Source organism: Mustela putorius, unplaced genomic scaffold (assembly GCF_011764305.1).
Source record: "Mustela putorius furo isolate JIRA1106 unplaced genomic scaffold, ASM1176430v1.1 tig00000407_pilon_pilon_pilon, whole genome shotgun sequence".
NCBI classification, from domain to species: Eukaryota; Metazoa; Chordata; class Mammalia; order Carnivora; family Mustelidae; genus Mustela; species Mustela putorius.
Genome location: NW_025421373.1, coordinates 6,306,376 through 6,322,961, shown reverse-complemented (window position 1 = coordinate 6,322,961; position 16,586 = coordinate 6,306,376). Strand labels below are relative to the sequence as shown.

Here is a 16,586-nt window from a genome sequence, read left to right as displayed (position 1 = left end):
ACACCAACAAATACTATAGTGTCCAGTCCTGTTTCTTTTTTAACTACAATTTCTAATTTTAAATAATATCCTTTCTCTTCAACACCCTTCCTTGAAAATGAAGCTTCTCCCAATAACTACCAGTTCAGGACCCAGCTAGAAGCCAGGATATCTTTTCAGTCAGAGAGGAAACCCAAAGAGAATACTGATGGCAGTCTGCTGAGTAAGTACTCACAACACGGCAGCCATCCCTGGGCCAGGACTATTCCACGCATTGGCTCACTTCAACTTAGAACACAGCATATGAGCCTGATGACTTCTTCTTGCCCCTCCATGTCCACTCTCCACCATTCTCCACCCTGCCCTTTAGCCCAGGTTGACAAATATGGACAGTCTCAATGGGTTCCCCTGCCATTGGCTTCTAGCTGGTTTCTGCTAATGTAAAGCTCTGGTAGAAGACTGAAGGGAAGGAGAAGATTAAACTTAAGATACTTCTGCTTTGGCTTCTTCCCCTCAGGGTCTCCTTGGTTTAGATTCTTCCTCAATGAAAGGTCACCATGATTCTCAAGGTGACCCTCTTTCTATGATTCTCTACTCTTGGGACATAGGAGCACTCCCCACATGAGCCCCTGAAGGCTTGACAAAAGTTACGCATCTCAGAATATCTTCAAACTTCTCTTTTCTTCTATCTTCCATATATAACCGTTTCTAAAACCCTGGTGTGCAGTAAAGGGTTAACACAGCAAATATGGGATATTCAACCCATGTACAGTCCAAAGAAAGAACTGGTTCTTGACTAACTCCTAAGAGGTAACCTCTATACCCTTGGAATATTCTGCCTGATACCAGATAGTTTATGTTAATAATGTGATTTATGGCAGGGTCAACTGGCCATGTGGCATCAGTTTGAAATATGGAAGAACTAGACACTGAGTAACTAAGGCCAGCTACATGGGACTCCATGTCTGGGTGACTCACCCCCAAGAAAAACCCTGATGCCAAGGTTATGTGCTTTCCTGGTTGACAACACTCCACAGATGTTGTCACAAGTCACTGCTGGGAGAATTGAGCCCTTCTGTACAAGAAGTCCTTTGAATCCTTCAAGTAAATCGCTGAGGGTGGTCTTGGGGACTCGGATCCACCTGAGGAACAAGAGTCCAGCCATGACTTACTGCCATGATGGGTGGCCACACAGGTGAAAAACAGACATATGCTCATCACCCAAGTGGATCTTCCAGGCGGGGAAACTGGGGCCGAGGACAGGGGTGGCTGGTGGTCCAAAGACAGTTCTAAGCATCTCAAGGGACTTCTGGACTAAGAGTCCATAAGGTGGCATGCGATGGGCAGATAGAAATATATCCAGGACCCAACCTTTGGTGCTCTAACCGGGGGGGAGATGCTGGGTTGAGTGGAAGAGGGTCTAACGCAAAGCGACATTTCACATACTCTTGTGTCATGCACCATTTTATTTTATTTCTAACCCAAGTTTCAAGAAAAAAGAAAAGTGAGTCTGAGTCCTCTAAGAAAGAACAAAGCAAAAAAGAAAAATACAAATACCACAATACTTTCCCTTTAGAGGATAAATGCCATTGGCTTCTTACCAGAGTCGGTCTCATAACCCTCTGTAGCTACAGACTGGAGCAGCAGACGTAGGTTAGCCCCAGGGGTCCCCCGTCCAGCCGTTGCGCCAACTGGCGCTCCCCCACTCACCTGGCCCCACTGACATCAACTCCGACCATCAGCTGCCCGTTCAGGGAGAGGATCTCATCTCGCAGTCGGACCTTCCCGCTCTTCCCGGCCGGGCTGTTCTTCCTCAGCTCTGTCACCCAGATGCAGCCAACGTCCAGTACAGGGCCCTGGTGGGTCTTCCTCTTCTTGCCCCCTCTGCGCTTTTCTCCGTAGTCCCCGAAAACAGGGATGTTCCCGAAACTGAGGCCCACAGTCTCTGCGTCCCCCAGCTCCTTGGTGAGGTACACAGTGCAGATTTCCATCCCCGGGGGGCTGCGGTCGGGGGGGACAGCGCTCTCATCCACGGCAAAGTTCAGCTGGATGTACTCCTGCAGCTTCTGGATGGCCGCCTGGCAGAGCCGCTGCTCGGGGCCATCCCCGCCCTCCCGCAGGCTGTTCTGCAGCCACTGGTAGAGGAGGGGCAGGTGCAGCACGGCATTGTCCTGGGTGATGGGCATGGTGCTCACTCCCAGATGCCAACATCATGAGAGGACCTGCTCCTTCGGGCTGGACCCCGGAAGGCCCCATGTCCCTTGGGAACCTTGGCTGTCATCGGCTTTGCCTGTGTTCATGTTCAGGCTGGCAGATGAGCCTACAGGATGCCTACTCGAGACCGGGCTGTTTGCTTTGGCAAGGGGAGGACAGGACACAATCAGAGCAACAGGGGAACAGCCGCTGGGCCTGGAGCGTTCTGCAAGAGAAGGAAGGAAGCGTCTGACGAGTTCTCGTGGGGCTCCCTTCACAGCAGGGCCCGTGCAAACGACCAGGAAATGCAGTATTCCTCCAGCAGCCACAGCATGACCTCATCTGGTCCCATTCAGGCCTGGAAGAGGAAAAAACAAAAAATCTCGGTCACAAAAGTGAGCCCTCTGATACATACCACGTGGCCTCCTGTAACACAGAAGGCCTATGTTTGCTTTTGTGAGCCAGGGAACTCATGCCTCTCCTCGCTCCCCAGCTAAGATCCCTCCACCCTGTACACACAGACGTACTGACAGACACAGACACGCAGATACAAAGACACACACACTCATACGCACCCTTCCCCCAGACAGAAACCTCTGGAACAATGACTTTCTCCAGGAAGTTTTCCTGATCATCAGGGAACTAAGAGGACATTTTTTAAAACAACTCCCATCAAACTCATCTCCACCCAGGAGGCCAAATGAAAGACTCCTTGGAAGGCACATGTAAGAGGTTACATTTTTAGGAAGTTAAAATCTACGTCCATTTGCTTTGATCAGCTCAATGGCATACACAGGAAGTCTCTCCATTCCAGGACTAACAGTGATGCTCGGAAGAGGAAGAGCCAATTAATAGCACAGAGAGATTCAGGTTCTGGCTTAGGACAAGACCCTCCTAAGCTCAGCCATCATTCCATCTTGATCACGCAGCCTCAGAGGGGATTGAGTCCCTATGCACTGTACAGTTAGTTGCTTCTCTTTTGGTTAACTGTTGGGACTGACCTACTCTTAGTCCAACCCCACAGCTATCTCCTCCAAAGAAATATTTCTCCATGCTTCTAGGTGAGGAGGCTTGGCCCGCCCGTAGCTCGCCCTTGACCACCCTTGATGCATCCCCCCTGCATTGCTAGCTGCGGGAGGCAGGTCTCCCCTATGAGAGCTGGCACCCGTCTAGCCCCCTGAATTCTGCACGGGGCCTGGCACACAATCCGTCCCCACAATGAAAGGCTAATTGAATTCCACTGCCCATCCACCAAAGGAAACTTTCAGCTCCATCCTTCGTAAACACAGAAAAATGACTCTTTTCATTCTCTTCTCTGAATTTCACTTTCTCCCAGAGAAAGTCAATATAAACTATGGCATCTAAAATGGAAAACATTCTCTAGCCTTCTCAGGAAGTGATTTAACAAGGAATAATAATAAATGGGTGAGGTGTCAGAAGCCATGTCAATAATACACGACCTTATTACTCAGTCACCGTAAAGAAATTTCCAATATAGCAAGTTTTGAGCTTCCAAAGGACTCGAGTGCCGGCTATTAATTGGTTCCAAATAAATCAAAAGCTTAGCAAATATCATCTACATAATCATATGCCTATTAAAAAAGAAATGTAAGATCAAAGAAAAGATAATCCATAAATGTACAAAAACTGAATGTTCCCTTTGGCCAAAATAAGTAACACCTCTCACTGCAAAGTCACTCCACACAGACATATTAAAATCTTATGAATAAATTGAAACATTTTCCATCAGGCCTAGCAATCTTTATGAGTCTCCGTTTTCTCATCTGTAAAATGAGAAAGTTACGCTAAGTGACCTCCAAGGTCTGTCCAACTCAATAGTGAGGTCCTCAAACACAGTGACAGTGTCCCATTCATTGGTGTACTCCCTACCCCAGCACAGTGCCATCAACTTCTACACTCTCAATCATTTAAAACAATTTTTAAAATATCATTTAAATCACAATATTAATGGTCAATGATTCAGGCTATTAGTCACAGTTCAGATGGTCCCATATCTATGAAAACAGGGTAAATATCTTAGGTAAGTTGCTCTTTAAATAAACCTGATTAAAGAAAACCCTAGAGAATTTTTCTTCTTGCTGTCGAATTGTATTCATTCAATACATATTTACTGAACATCAATTAAGAACCAGGCTTTGAACTTGGCACTGAAAATATACCATCAATAAGGCCAATTCCTCGCCCTGAAGGGATTCATAGCTGATTGAGCTGACTGGCTCACCTTGGACCAGGGTCAGGAGACATCATCCTGACTGCTTGGAATGTTGTGGAGGCAGGGAAGGAATTTTGAGAACAGGAAAAATTATTTTAAGTCATCTAGTCTTATTTTGGTGCTCATGGGCTATATAATTTTTGAATTCCATACCTGTCATTGGGAATTTTCCAGTAATCCTTCCAGCCCCCTGTTCTATCAACTCCTTCTCCTATTTCTGTAACCAAGGGCATAGAAGCATTTCAATCTACTATAATGATTTGAGATGACTCTGACCATAAGAAAAAATACACAATTTTGCAATACTATAAAATGAGTGGTTCTTTCACAACATCCAAGGAAACATCCCAGTGAACAAAACATTGACCTAGAGAAGATACAGCAGGCGAGAAACCTGCAAATAGTTACGAGTACCAATATCCCTCAGTGGCTGATCTGTGCTGAGGTCTAAATGCTTCTCATCTTGAAGATCAATTTCAACAGGAGCAGAGTTTGTGGACATGAAGATCCGCTGAATGTTCCAGGTCACTTTTATCTATCATATGTAATTCTCCAATTAGAGTCCCATCTCAAAGCAAACAGCCATGATAATTTAAATTAAATTTGACTTGCCTGAAGCTGACAGCCTTAGCCATTCAAAATTCAGAATGAATGCTTCTTAACAGATTTTGATACTGCGTTTAGAATCTACCATCTTTCTCAGGTCCTCTTTCAGCTACGCTCTGCGTGTCCAGCAGGGCAATATCACCCACGAGGGGGTGAAACGTAGTTCTGGAATGAGGAGGCCAACAAGTCTTAGATATTGTAATGGTAGCGTCCGCCTGCATAACTCAATTCTATATGACAGAATCTTACCCCTTAGTATCTAATATTTTGTAGTAGAATTTAAATTCAGTTTTTTGCTCCAGGGTGAGGAGAATGGGACAATAATGCAAAAGATGGAGAAACACCAAACAAAGTGAAACCAATCATCTGACCGAAGTCATCCCCAGAGTCACCTGAAACCCAAAGGCTAAACCCTGAAACTGTCAGAGGGGTGCACAGAAGGGTCCTCAGGTTTATCCAGACCTTATTCAAAGACAGATTTACATTTGGCTGTCTCGTACGAACTCCCTCCTGAATTCACGATGTCCTCCTATTCTGAAATCTGCTAAGTTTCAAGTTCCTTAGTTTTCATTTCTTCTGGACTAGATTCCTCTTTTGACTTTTAAAAAATCTCACATTTTATTTTATTTTATTTTTTATTTGTGTCCAGTAAAAGAAAATCTCACATTTTGAAAGTAAACTAATGTTGATTAAATATTTACTATTCATTCAACAGATGTTCATTGAGTGCCTGTCATATGCAGGGTCCTAAACCAAACAATGTTCCTACAAAGCCTCATGAAGCCTATACTGTGACGGTGGCAAATTAGTAAACATAAAATACTATCATGTCAGATGGGTATTGATACTATGAAGAGAACTATGGTAGCATCAGAGCGTGGTGAATGATGGAGATATGAAGGGATTAAGAAAGGCCATCTGAGAAGAGACCAAAACAAAGTGAAGGGCTGAGATGAGAGAATCTCTGTAGGGGGGGCTGTTCCCTGCTGAGGGGCAGCAAGTGTAAAGGTGAGAGCCTGCTTGGCTGCCTAGGGATAGGCATGGGGATAGGCGTGGCTACGAAAGAGAGAACAAGGAGGAAATGCCCCCACTAAGCTAGATGCTTCCCTATTGTCTCATTCTCCATAAATCAAAGGCTTCTGACCGTACTTTTACCAACACTCGATAATGGTTAATGTTTTCTGAGCATAATCACACTCAGACACTGTTCTATATGAGCACTTTCCAAGGATTACCTTATTTAATTGCCACAACAATACTGTAGGGAGATATTATTAGTATATCCTTTTTTGGAAACTCAGATAAATGACAAAATCAGAGTGGCTAATTAAAGCCTCAAGAGGCTAATTTTAAGTCTAATCAGATTTGGCCATGTAGACTTCGATCTGTCCTGTAACCACTGCTCCATTACCACCAATGGGCATCGCATAACAAATAAATAGGTACCTTGTGTCAGAAGCCAGTGACTTTCTATCTAATAGCCATTCCCTCATTTTCCCTTCATTTTGTTGGGCATGATATATTCAACTAAAACTCGGCCTTTCGATAGTATAAAGCATAGTTCTGGCCAATGGGATGAAAGTAGAGATTGCTGAATGGGGCTTCCATCGGCATTACTTACGAGCAGAACAGAAATGAAAAGAAAAAATAAATCCCCATGTTGTTTAATCATTGTTATTTGGATTTTTCCAAATCCAGCTAACTAGCCAAATTAACCCCCAAACAAATAACACAACATGATACCCAGAATTGAGGGATGAAAAGTAATAGAATCTAAAACATGGAATAGGATGAGAAAAGAAGGGAGGGAAGCAGATGTCAAGAACCTAGATATTGGGGCTCCTGGGTGGCTCAGCTGGTTAGGTGTCTGCCTTCGGCTCAGGTCATGATCTCAGGGTCCTGGGATCGGGCCCCGCATTGGGCTCCCTCCTCAGCAGGGAGTCTGCTTCTTCCTCTGCCCCTCCCACTCTCTCTCTCTCTGTCAAATAAATAAATAAAATCTTAAAAAAAAAAAAAGAACCTGGATATTTGCAGACTGGAAAGGTGACCCTAGATATTTAATGTAAAATATTTTGTTAAAGTGCCACTTGCTATACCTTGGAAAGTCATTGATGTGTTGATGAGGCTGTGGTATTAGAGAAGATGGTAGGAAACTTTTAGAATATGGGTAGATAACTTGTCATTCTCAGCAGAGTCTAGAGCTCCTCTGAGCCAGCAAGTGAGATGGGAAGAAATACCACTCTGCTAAGGAAGGGACTCATTTAATTAATTAATTAATTACTTGGTTAAGGGACACAGAGAGAGAGTGTGTGGGGAGGGGCAGAGGGAGAAAAATCTCAAGCAGACTCCTCACGGAGCATGGAACCTGATGCAGGGCTCCATCTCATGACCCTGAGATCATGACCTGGGCCAAAATCAAGAGTTGGATGCTTAACTGACTGAGCCACCAAGGTGCCCCTGAGGAAGGTACTCTGGACATTCAGTCTAAAATCTAAATTGCCATAAAGACCGGTATTCTGGACCCTGCAAGGCTGAGAAAACGTGCTTTATCAGAAGGGGTAGAGGGTACCCTACCTGGACAGAGGCTGTATAAGCCTGTTGCCAGAGGTGTGATTCCCCACTGGAAGCCATGGTTCCAACTCTTCCAACAGTGCCCATTAAGTAGTATATGTTACATTAAAATTTAGGGGATGGGCACACCTCATAGGCTAGAAATAAAGAAAACAAATCATTAGGAATTGACCAGGAGCCTATGAAGTTGTTGGGGAATTGTACTGCCAAACCCAAACCTGGTCTGGAACAGCCTGGGATGGTTCAATTCCCACAGCAATCTCATAACTCTGTTCTCCTTCCCTTCCCTGGGCAATTCACATCTACAGGAAACCGGTAACGTGTGTAGCCCCCAGAAAGGCTGTCTTTCCAAACCTACCACAGGTGTGGCCATGGAAGACAATGAATGAGAAATAATCTCCCAGAGAGAGAAGAGGGCCATGGAGGGCAATGACCAGGAGCTCCTGCCACAAGAGGGAGGGTTGAACTCTTGCTGTTCTTGCTTCTGAGGATTTGGTCATTGCTACTGGAGAGTAACTGCTCTATTTCCATCCCTCCTTTTTAAAATGTAAGTTCTTGTTATAGTTCTTCTATATCTTTTCTAGTATTGCAGGTTAAATGTGTCAGGGCTTAGTCACCAGGAGTTATATCCAGAACTGATGGAAGGGACCACATATCACCCAGAGACCCAGGGCTCTAATCTTGATAGACTAACTGGATGGGGTTTGGGTGCCAAGTCCCTTGCAAACGGGGAATCTATCCCATGCATGGAAAGAAGGGTATGTTTGAGTAATCAAAAAAGGGAACTGTGGCTAGCTGCCTACATAATATTTCTTCGCTCCTCTTCCTAACAAAAGTCCATCTGTGCTTAAGGAACAAATATCCAGTCAAAAAACCATACTTCAGGGCACCTGGGTGGCTCAGTTAGTTAAGTGTCTGCCTTCAGCTTGGGGTCCTGGGATTGGGCCCCATATTGGGCTTCCTGCTCAGCAGGGAACCTGCTTCTCCCTCTCCATCTGCTGCTCCCCCTGCTTGTTCTCTCTCTCTGTCAAATAAATAAATAAATAAATAAATAAAATATTTAAAAAACAAAAATAGGTGCTTAGTGCACCTTCAGAAAGGGATGACCATAACCTACGGTCTTGGCCTATGAAGTCATTTGGTAGGGTTTTCAGAAGGGTTCTTTCATAATGGGTACTCTTTCTTTTTTCTTGCTTAAAATGCAGGTGATGGCTGGAGCTTTGGCAGCCATCTTTGACCAACCATAAAGCAAACAGCCTTGAGCATCTGTACCAACCTGAAACATTCTCCTTATGGACTAATTACAGTAGAGAAAAAGGGCCCCTGCCTTGTTTAAGCCTTGTTAATTAGACAATATGTTATAGGTAAACAAAATCCTTAATGAATACATTGCTTTAATTTACTCTTTACTCTCACATTCAAGATCCAGAATATAATCCTGAGTGTTTCAACCTCAGCCCTGCTACTCTGTCAATTAGTAGCTATCATTAAGTTTCTACCTTGATTTGGGTCACCAAAACAACTACAACAACAACAGCAACAGTGCATGTTTTTGCCCCTGAAAGACCTAAAAGCACACATGAATTCATTCAGTGTTTGCTAGCACCATTATGCAGCCCCCGATGCTGTGGAAAAACCCACAACTGACTGAGAAACATTGAAAATACAAATGATTTTGATTCCTTTAGGTTGGCTTATGTTTGCTAGGAACAAGCTAGTGGCTAATTTTTAACTATCTACATGGCTGACTCTACACCAGTGGCTGTGCCTATGAGACAGAAGTTGATCTAACTTTTATTTCATGCAACAAGAGTCAATTGTGGCAGGGATTATGCTAAGCTAGAAAAGAAATGATGAACAGCCCTGTGGAGGCTGTGGTCCACTGGGCAAAAGATTGTTAACTAAAGTGTGTGAAGGGCCATGAAATGGTACATTTGTGGGCATATGATGGATTCTGGAAAGTGAGGCTTTACAAGACCCATCATGGGGTCTTAGGGGATGAAAGAGATGTTCCCATATAAATTGCAGAAGATGAGGACCTAGATGGGACCTCAGGGACTACCACATTCAGTCTTCAATTTTAAAGAAGAGAGAAATACATATCAAGACAAGACAAAGATCCTTTGGTTTCTGGGTCTAATAACCCTTGAAAAGTAGGAAGAAAGGAAAAAGAAATGAAAGGAAAAATATTGATCTGGCAGCTATTTTGAGAAGCTAATACTTGAAGATATTGTATGTCATCAAACATGGACTATTTGTCCAAATAACAAAAAAGAGGAATGAACAGAAATTCATGAAACATCATGCATGTTTTCTATCATGACGAATGCAAAAAAAAAAAAAAAATCTGGGAAACAGAAAACCAAAATGAACACCATAAATTATTTCTGTTACTGCTAAAATATATTCGTGGTGGCTTCAAATACCAAAATAAGTTTGTACAACTGAAGTTAGGACTCTACACTCAGAATGTCAAACTGTGGCCAGCTCTGGATTAATAATATTTTTGGAGTTTAGGTATCTCTTTTTTTTTTTTTTAAGATTTTATTTATTTACTTGATAGAGAGAGAGAGAGAGCACAAATGGGAGGGGCAGAGGGAGAGGGAGGAAGCATCTTAAGCGGACTCTGCAGAGAGTGCAGAGCCTGATGTGGTGCTCGATCTCACGACCCTGAGATCAGGACCTGGGCCCAAACCAGGAGTCAGACACTTAAGCAACTGTACCACCCAGGTGCCCCAGGATCTCAATTTGCAAATAACATGCAACTCCATACATTTATGGAGCCACATTTTGTGAAACGGCAATCTAATATTTTGAAACAGTTGCTATCTCACATAGATATTTGAAGGAGACTGTCACAACTTTTATGATAGCAGCACCATAATCATGAGTCACTGTGCATGCCCATTTAAATGTGATCATCTTAATGCGACCATCATGTCCACTTTGTATGGACTGGGCAGCCATGACTGTCATCCGCAATTCTACTGACCATATTACCAATATACAGCAGGCATGAGAAGTTCTTCGATTATACTTGAGCTTCCTAAAAAAAAATTTTGAGTCTAGTTGACAACACAATGTTACATAAGTTTCAGGTAAACAATGTAGTGATTCAACTTCCCTATAGTTTGTTTATACTATGCTCATCACAAGTGTAGCTACCATCTGTCACCACACAACCCTATTGCAAAAATCACTGACTAGATTCCCTACGCTATGCCTTTTATCCAAACTGGAAGCCTGTATCTCCCACTCCCAATCTGCCCCACTTGAGTTATTTTTTTTTTAAATGCAGACTTATGGGGTGCCTGGGTGGCTCAGTGGGTTAAACACCTGCCTTGGGCTCAGGCCATGTCCTGGGATCACTCAGCAGGGAGCCTGCTTCTTCTACCTGCTCTGTCTGTCCTGCCCGCCACTCCCCCCTGTTTGTGCTCTCTCTCTCTCTGACAAATAAATAAATAAAGTCTTTAAAAAAAAGTCTTATTTTACAGTATTTTACTGTTATTTCTTTCAGAACAATTATTCTGTTTAGCTGCTTCTAGTGTTTAGAGTTTTGGGTAAATAATCTACTCACTATATTTAAACTCTTAGCATGTAACTGCACAGGGTCTGACTTCATCATTAATTAGCAATGATTCAAATATTTATCATAGCCAGAAATACACTCTGCCGTTAGCTAGCTGTAGGTCCCCAGGCAGGTCAAGTAGCATCTTTGAGCCTCAGTTTCTTTATCTGCCAAATGAAGGGGTTCTACTAATTTTCTCTCCAGTTCTAGCATTTTCCTGGACTTTGGAGCTGAGTTAGCAAGACAAAGAGGGAGTTGCTAGCCTCATGTAGAAACATATAGGCAACACATGGAAGTTTTAAACTGCAGAAGAGATGGGCCAAATTGCTTTATCAGATTTTGAATATCTGCCAAGACAAAGGGAGGAAGGGGGGCCCTGGGGTGGTTTTACATTCATGTGCTTATAACCACAGTTCAGCTCTTCCAGAAGACAAGAAGAAATATATCCTACTGAATAAAAGCTCTTTGGAACAGCAGGAAAAAAAACTCCCAAACACACAAGATTTCAAGAAGGGGGAAGCAACTTGCCGGGGCGGGGGGTGGGTGGTGGTGGTGATACAAGAGGAAATCCGGTGTTTCCACTGAGGCCCCACAGACTCTCCAGTTTGGCAAGGGCCTAACCTGTGTAGAGACCAGCCTCCACTCCCTCCCTTCCAGTGGCTTCCAGGAGTCAGGGCTGGAGCAGTTGGTGCAGAGGCAGTATTCTCAGAGGAAACCAAAAGATCATGGAGCACAGCCCACCCTCCTCTTTGAGCATCCCCTTTCCCCGGGCCTCACTTTGGGAAAGGACTCAGCTGTTGGTCATGAGAAGCAAGTCAAAGTCATAGGAGTGAGAGAAAAGAGAATCCTCACTTGTCCTCTTCCAGGCAGGAGACCAGAACCAAGGAGAAGGAAGGCTCGAAGGAGTGTGATAGACCAGTGCCCACATTCTCAACGGACCCCCTGTGCCATCTTGGCTGTTAAAAGGGGTAGGAGAGAAACGAAGTAGAGAGAAAAGAAGACAAGAGATGGCTGAAATTGAAAGGAACTAGCCTGGAAATCATCAAATGGAGGTTCTACCTGGGCACTGCTGGGATGACCTTGAGAGAGGAGAAGAAAGGACAAGGATAAACGCACGGTCTCCTAACATCCTGCTGTTGCCATGTCAACATCACCGTGTGGGAGCAGGTGCAAAAATAGAAGATGTGGCCAGAGAAGGCCACCAGTAGGCCAGGGAGATGCCACAAGGTCACCCTGATCTTGTTCAACTTCCCTCATTCACGTCTTCTGGCTTCCAGACTCAGAAACATGAGTTCGGTCTGCACATTGAAAGAATGTCTGCCTCTCGGGTGTAAATAAATAGTTACCAGTGAGAGAATTAATTCATTAATTTTCAACTGGAAATGCAATTATGATGCGGGCAGGGTACTGGCATTGACCTGCTCAATGCCTGCTTTCCCTGTGGATAGGATGCCAAGGAAGGCAAGCTTCAGAACAAGGAGAAGCAGGGGGCACACGAGGGCCCCAGCTGGCCCCCCTCTTGCTCTCCATCCCAGCCGGGGCTCTGCAGAGGAAACCTGTTCGCTTAGCTGAGACTCCCCTACACGAGACAGCACTCGAAGAGGTATCCTTAACTTCAGCTCCTGGAGGTCTTCTTTTCTGTTCTCTGCGTTAACTCTCCTTCTCTTGTCCCTTTCTCCAAACTGTATACTGTAACTTCAGCAAGTGTTGATTCTAATTCTCTGAACTACGGGCCTAATCACATTTTGGTCCATTCTCTCTAAGATTACTATAATTCGAGTTTTGGATTCTATGTTTTTGCAGAAAGTTTCTTAACTTGGGTATTCGACGGCGTACGATCTGTGTACTAGCTTCATTCTCCACATATCAACTTGTCTTCTTTGTTTCTAAGTTCAGGGCTGTGGGGATGATCTTGCCGTTGTCCCGGAGTACCAATGACACCTTCCAGATTTAACAAAACCACAGGAGACCAAAGAGTGGTCACGAAGCAGGCACTCGGCAGCATGGCTTTGATGCATGGTTCCAGAGTGTGCTCAGAACGGTGTGTGGGAGCTTGTGGGAGGCGAGGATGGGAGGGACAGAGCTGAAATCACAAAGGAAAAGCCGAGGGGAGTTGATGTTCTTCTTACCACTCCTGACCTGGAGCCCTGCTGAGGAGCCTTATGCTGCTGGAATTCCAGAAAGCTCTAGCACTTCCCAGAGCCCCACGGCCCTGTGGCAGCATCCCTGCTACACAGATGGGGGAACAGATTGAGAGGGGACCTGCGATTCAGTGGAGAGTCAGAGCACTAGGCATCCATGACGTCACTCGGCAAAAACTCACTTCAGCTTGGAAGCAGGTTCTCGGCCATTAAGGCAGAGCCTGTTGCTAGGGAAATAGGAAATTGGAATTTTTCAAAAAAGACTCTATAGTTCTCTGTATTGGGGAAAATGTAGGCACTGGAGCATGTCTAAATGGGGAAAACTAGACAGTTGGATCCATTATGGGTTTAAAGCTTTAGGACAGCAATCTGGTCTTTACACAGCTAGGCCCGCTGAGTAGATGATGTGGGCAATATCCTGCAGATCTGGGAAATTACCAAGATTAGCAAAATGGCCATTACCTGCCACCCACCAAGTTCCACTGAAGCATTTCCAACAGGCTTTAAGCACCCTGGTCAGATGACTGCAGGTCTGGGATGGTTCCTCCGCAAAGGAACACGTGCCAAGTTGGACTGTAAAGGAATCCTGTGAAAATCACTAGACCTGTTCTCAACCTGAGATCGCAAGTCTCTCTGCCCGAGGGGGTGATTAAAAACTTGGCCTACTTCCCCGGGCAGATGCTCTCGCCCCCTGCGTGGCGGGCTCCCGTCCTGGCCCTGCTCTCTCCTGCCCTGTCTTGCCATGACCCTCCCCTCCCACTGTTCTCCAAGACTTGCCATTACACCTTCCACCCAAGTCTTTCCCACGGGTCTCAAGACCAGAAGAGAAACAGAAAGAAAGACGCCTGGGCTTCTGGGGTTCCTGGGTTGCACTAGATAAACACTGGATTCCTCAGGGAGGAGTCATTCATTCATTCACTCCTTCATTCAACAAATATTTACTGAACGCAGTAAATAAATTGACATCCTCACCCTCAGGAACTTTAAAGCTGAAGCAGTCTTCCCAGGCTGGGTTCAGCCTCAGGATCCCTGGAGGCCGTGGGGGCATTCAGGTATCTTCACTGATAACAAGTGTCTCAGGTTCCTCCATTGGGACCCAGCTTCTCTGATGACAGAATTGACTGGGTAGAACGAGAGGTGTTGGCTACTCAGTGACTCAGAATGGAGACCAAGGGAACAAAATCAGCTCTAAGCTCCTGATGCTTCAGGAGGCCCCTCATTTCCCACCCAGGTAGGGGTGTTTGATTTAGCCAATAAGAATATATAGTGCTCGGTTAAATATAAGTGTCAGATAAACAATGAGTAATGTTTTAGTATATCTCGACTTTTGTAGGATGTTGTAGTACATGTATGTCGCATGCAATATTTGGGACTATTATGTTGAAATTGTATTCATTGTTTATCTGATATTCAAACTTAACTAGGTGTTGTGTATTTTGTATGTGGTAACCTTACATCTACCCCATCCCAAAATGAAGCTCTTAGAGCCTTTGACCTGCGTTCCCCGTCTGCCATTTGTGAAGTAATCCCACCCAGCACCTGTGTTCCTGCCTCGACAAGCCTTTCACTTCCTCCTGGATGCAAATACCACCCATGGGCCACGGCCACCCACACCATGCAGGCAGAGAGTGAATGAGTCAGCCCTGGGACCAGAGCTCACCACCCTACTCGGAGGAGCTTCTCTTCCTGGCTCCCTGCCATCTCAGCCTCTGGTCTCATGGGCCCAAATCTGCTACTCCCAACCTAGTTCCCTTCCTTGAATGCCCCTGCTTGCCTGGACTCTGTGAATCCTGGCCCTCTCTCACCAGCTGACCTCTTGTCCCACACAATACAACTAAAGGATGTCATAAGGATGAACAGAGACAAGGAACAGAAAACTGTTCGATCTAAATTCAAGGAGTACTCTACCAGTGACTGTCAAAGTATGATCCTAGAGCCACAGCCTCCTGGGGTTTACAATCACAGCTGCTCTGATTTCATCAGTCATATTTGCTTCTTTTTCTGGGTAAAATTTTATTTGAATAGCATAGCTCAAAACAGTTTGAAAATCACCAGAGTGTGTATATATATATACAACCAATTCTACGGCTTATTTTGAGTTATAAAGGGAACTGTGAACTGTCTGCAGAGCATCTATTCCCTCTTTTTCACCCCCTAGCACAATTCTGATTTTTGCTCAGAGATTCATCCATCTTTCCCTGGGCAGTAGGTGTCTCAGCTCTGAAGATGGGCTGATCAATGGTAACATCCTTCCCTTGCCAGCAGTGGCTTCGAGAATGGGCAGGTGACCCAACACAGCTCAAGGTCATGAGGTAAATAAAGCCTTCTAGGGGTCTTTCTGAAAACCTTTCCTCACTCCTAAGAGAAAGTGCCCAGACGCAATGGTCTCTCTTCCTTCCTCTAGGTGTCTTCAGGGCTGAGTCCAATGTCCAGAATTGCCCTCTTGATACCAGCCTAAGATGAAGCTTAATGTTGAGGATGGCACATTGAGAAGGAAAATGAAGTTGACATCTTGATGACATTGTGGATACCCTGAATACCCTTTCTATGGATGCCTGTTTGGGTTGGATTTCTGTTACTGGCATCCAGAAAACAACCTGTTAGAGATGTGGCTCTGTGCTTAGGGCTTCGAGTAAAAGGGAATGTCAAAGACAGACATGCTGATGTAAGCCTTGGAGATTTGCTGCAGTAAACGTGAATGTACCTGCCTCTATTTCTATTCCAGAAGGCAGAAATGTGTGCGTTCTTATTTCTCAGCACAGGAGAACTGAACTAGCTTTCCCTTTCCTATGAGTCTGAGTAAAAACAGGTCTAGTTTAATGTTTGTTGACAAAGTGTTGAAAATAAATGTACTCCTCCCTCTGACAAAATCTCCCTGTTTAAGCAGCCTAAGAACCCCAAGAAACAGCACATGGTGTTTGAACTACCTTATGCATTTTTGAGGGGAGCACAGGCCGAGGTGGAGGTAGAGGCCAGAGTCCCTCAGACACCTTGAAGGTGCAGAATCCTTCAGCCCATGGGCAGAGCCTGGGCCAGCTCCTCCCCTCTCCACCTTCGGGTGCTTGCATTTCCTGCCACCTTCCCCTCCAGGGAGGGTTGAGCTAACCCCCTGGCTTTGAGGGCAGACTTCCTGCTCTGGAAACTTTCTACACATGCTCGCTTCTCCTTTTGCAAACATTTCCATAAACCTATAAATCAACTTTTCAGAAGAGAGTTGGAGGCCGGACTCTGGGCTGTTGACTCTGAAAAAGTGAGCTTGCTTCTCAGGGATTCTAAATGGTACAGTAGAGCCACG

At 44.9% G+C, this 16,586-nt stretch overlaps 1 protein-coding gene across 5 annotated transcripts in view; it reads right to left on the bottom strand.

The window, feature by feature from the left end:
• Window positions 1-16,586, bottom strand: part of PDZD2 (PDZ domain containing 2) — a 349,162-nt gene that overhangs the window by 221,486 nt on the left and 111,090 nt on the right. For 4 of the 5 annotated variants that reach the window (XM_045079443.1, XM_045079442.1, XM_045079441.1 and 1 more), the window contains exon 2: window positions 1,690-2,530. In XM_045079443.1, coding sequence (XP_044935378.1) covers window positions 1,690-2,165 — 476 coding nt within the window. In that variant the 5' untranslated portion in view covers window positions 2,166-2,530. Of the gene's footprint in view, window positions 1-1,689; window positions 2,531-14,263; window positions 14,393-16,586 lie in introns of those variants that run through there. The other variant, XM_004738069.3, reaches the window with a different exon arrangement.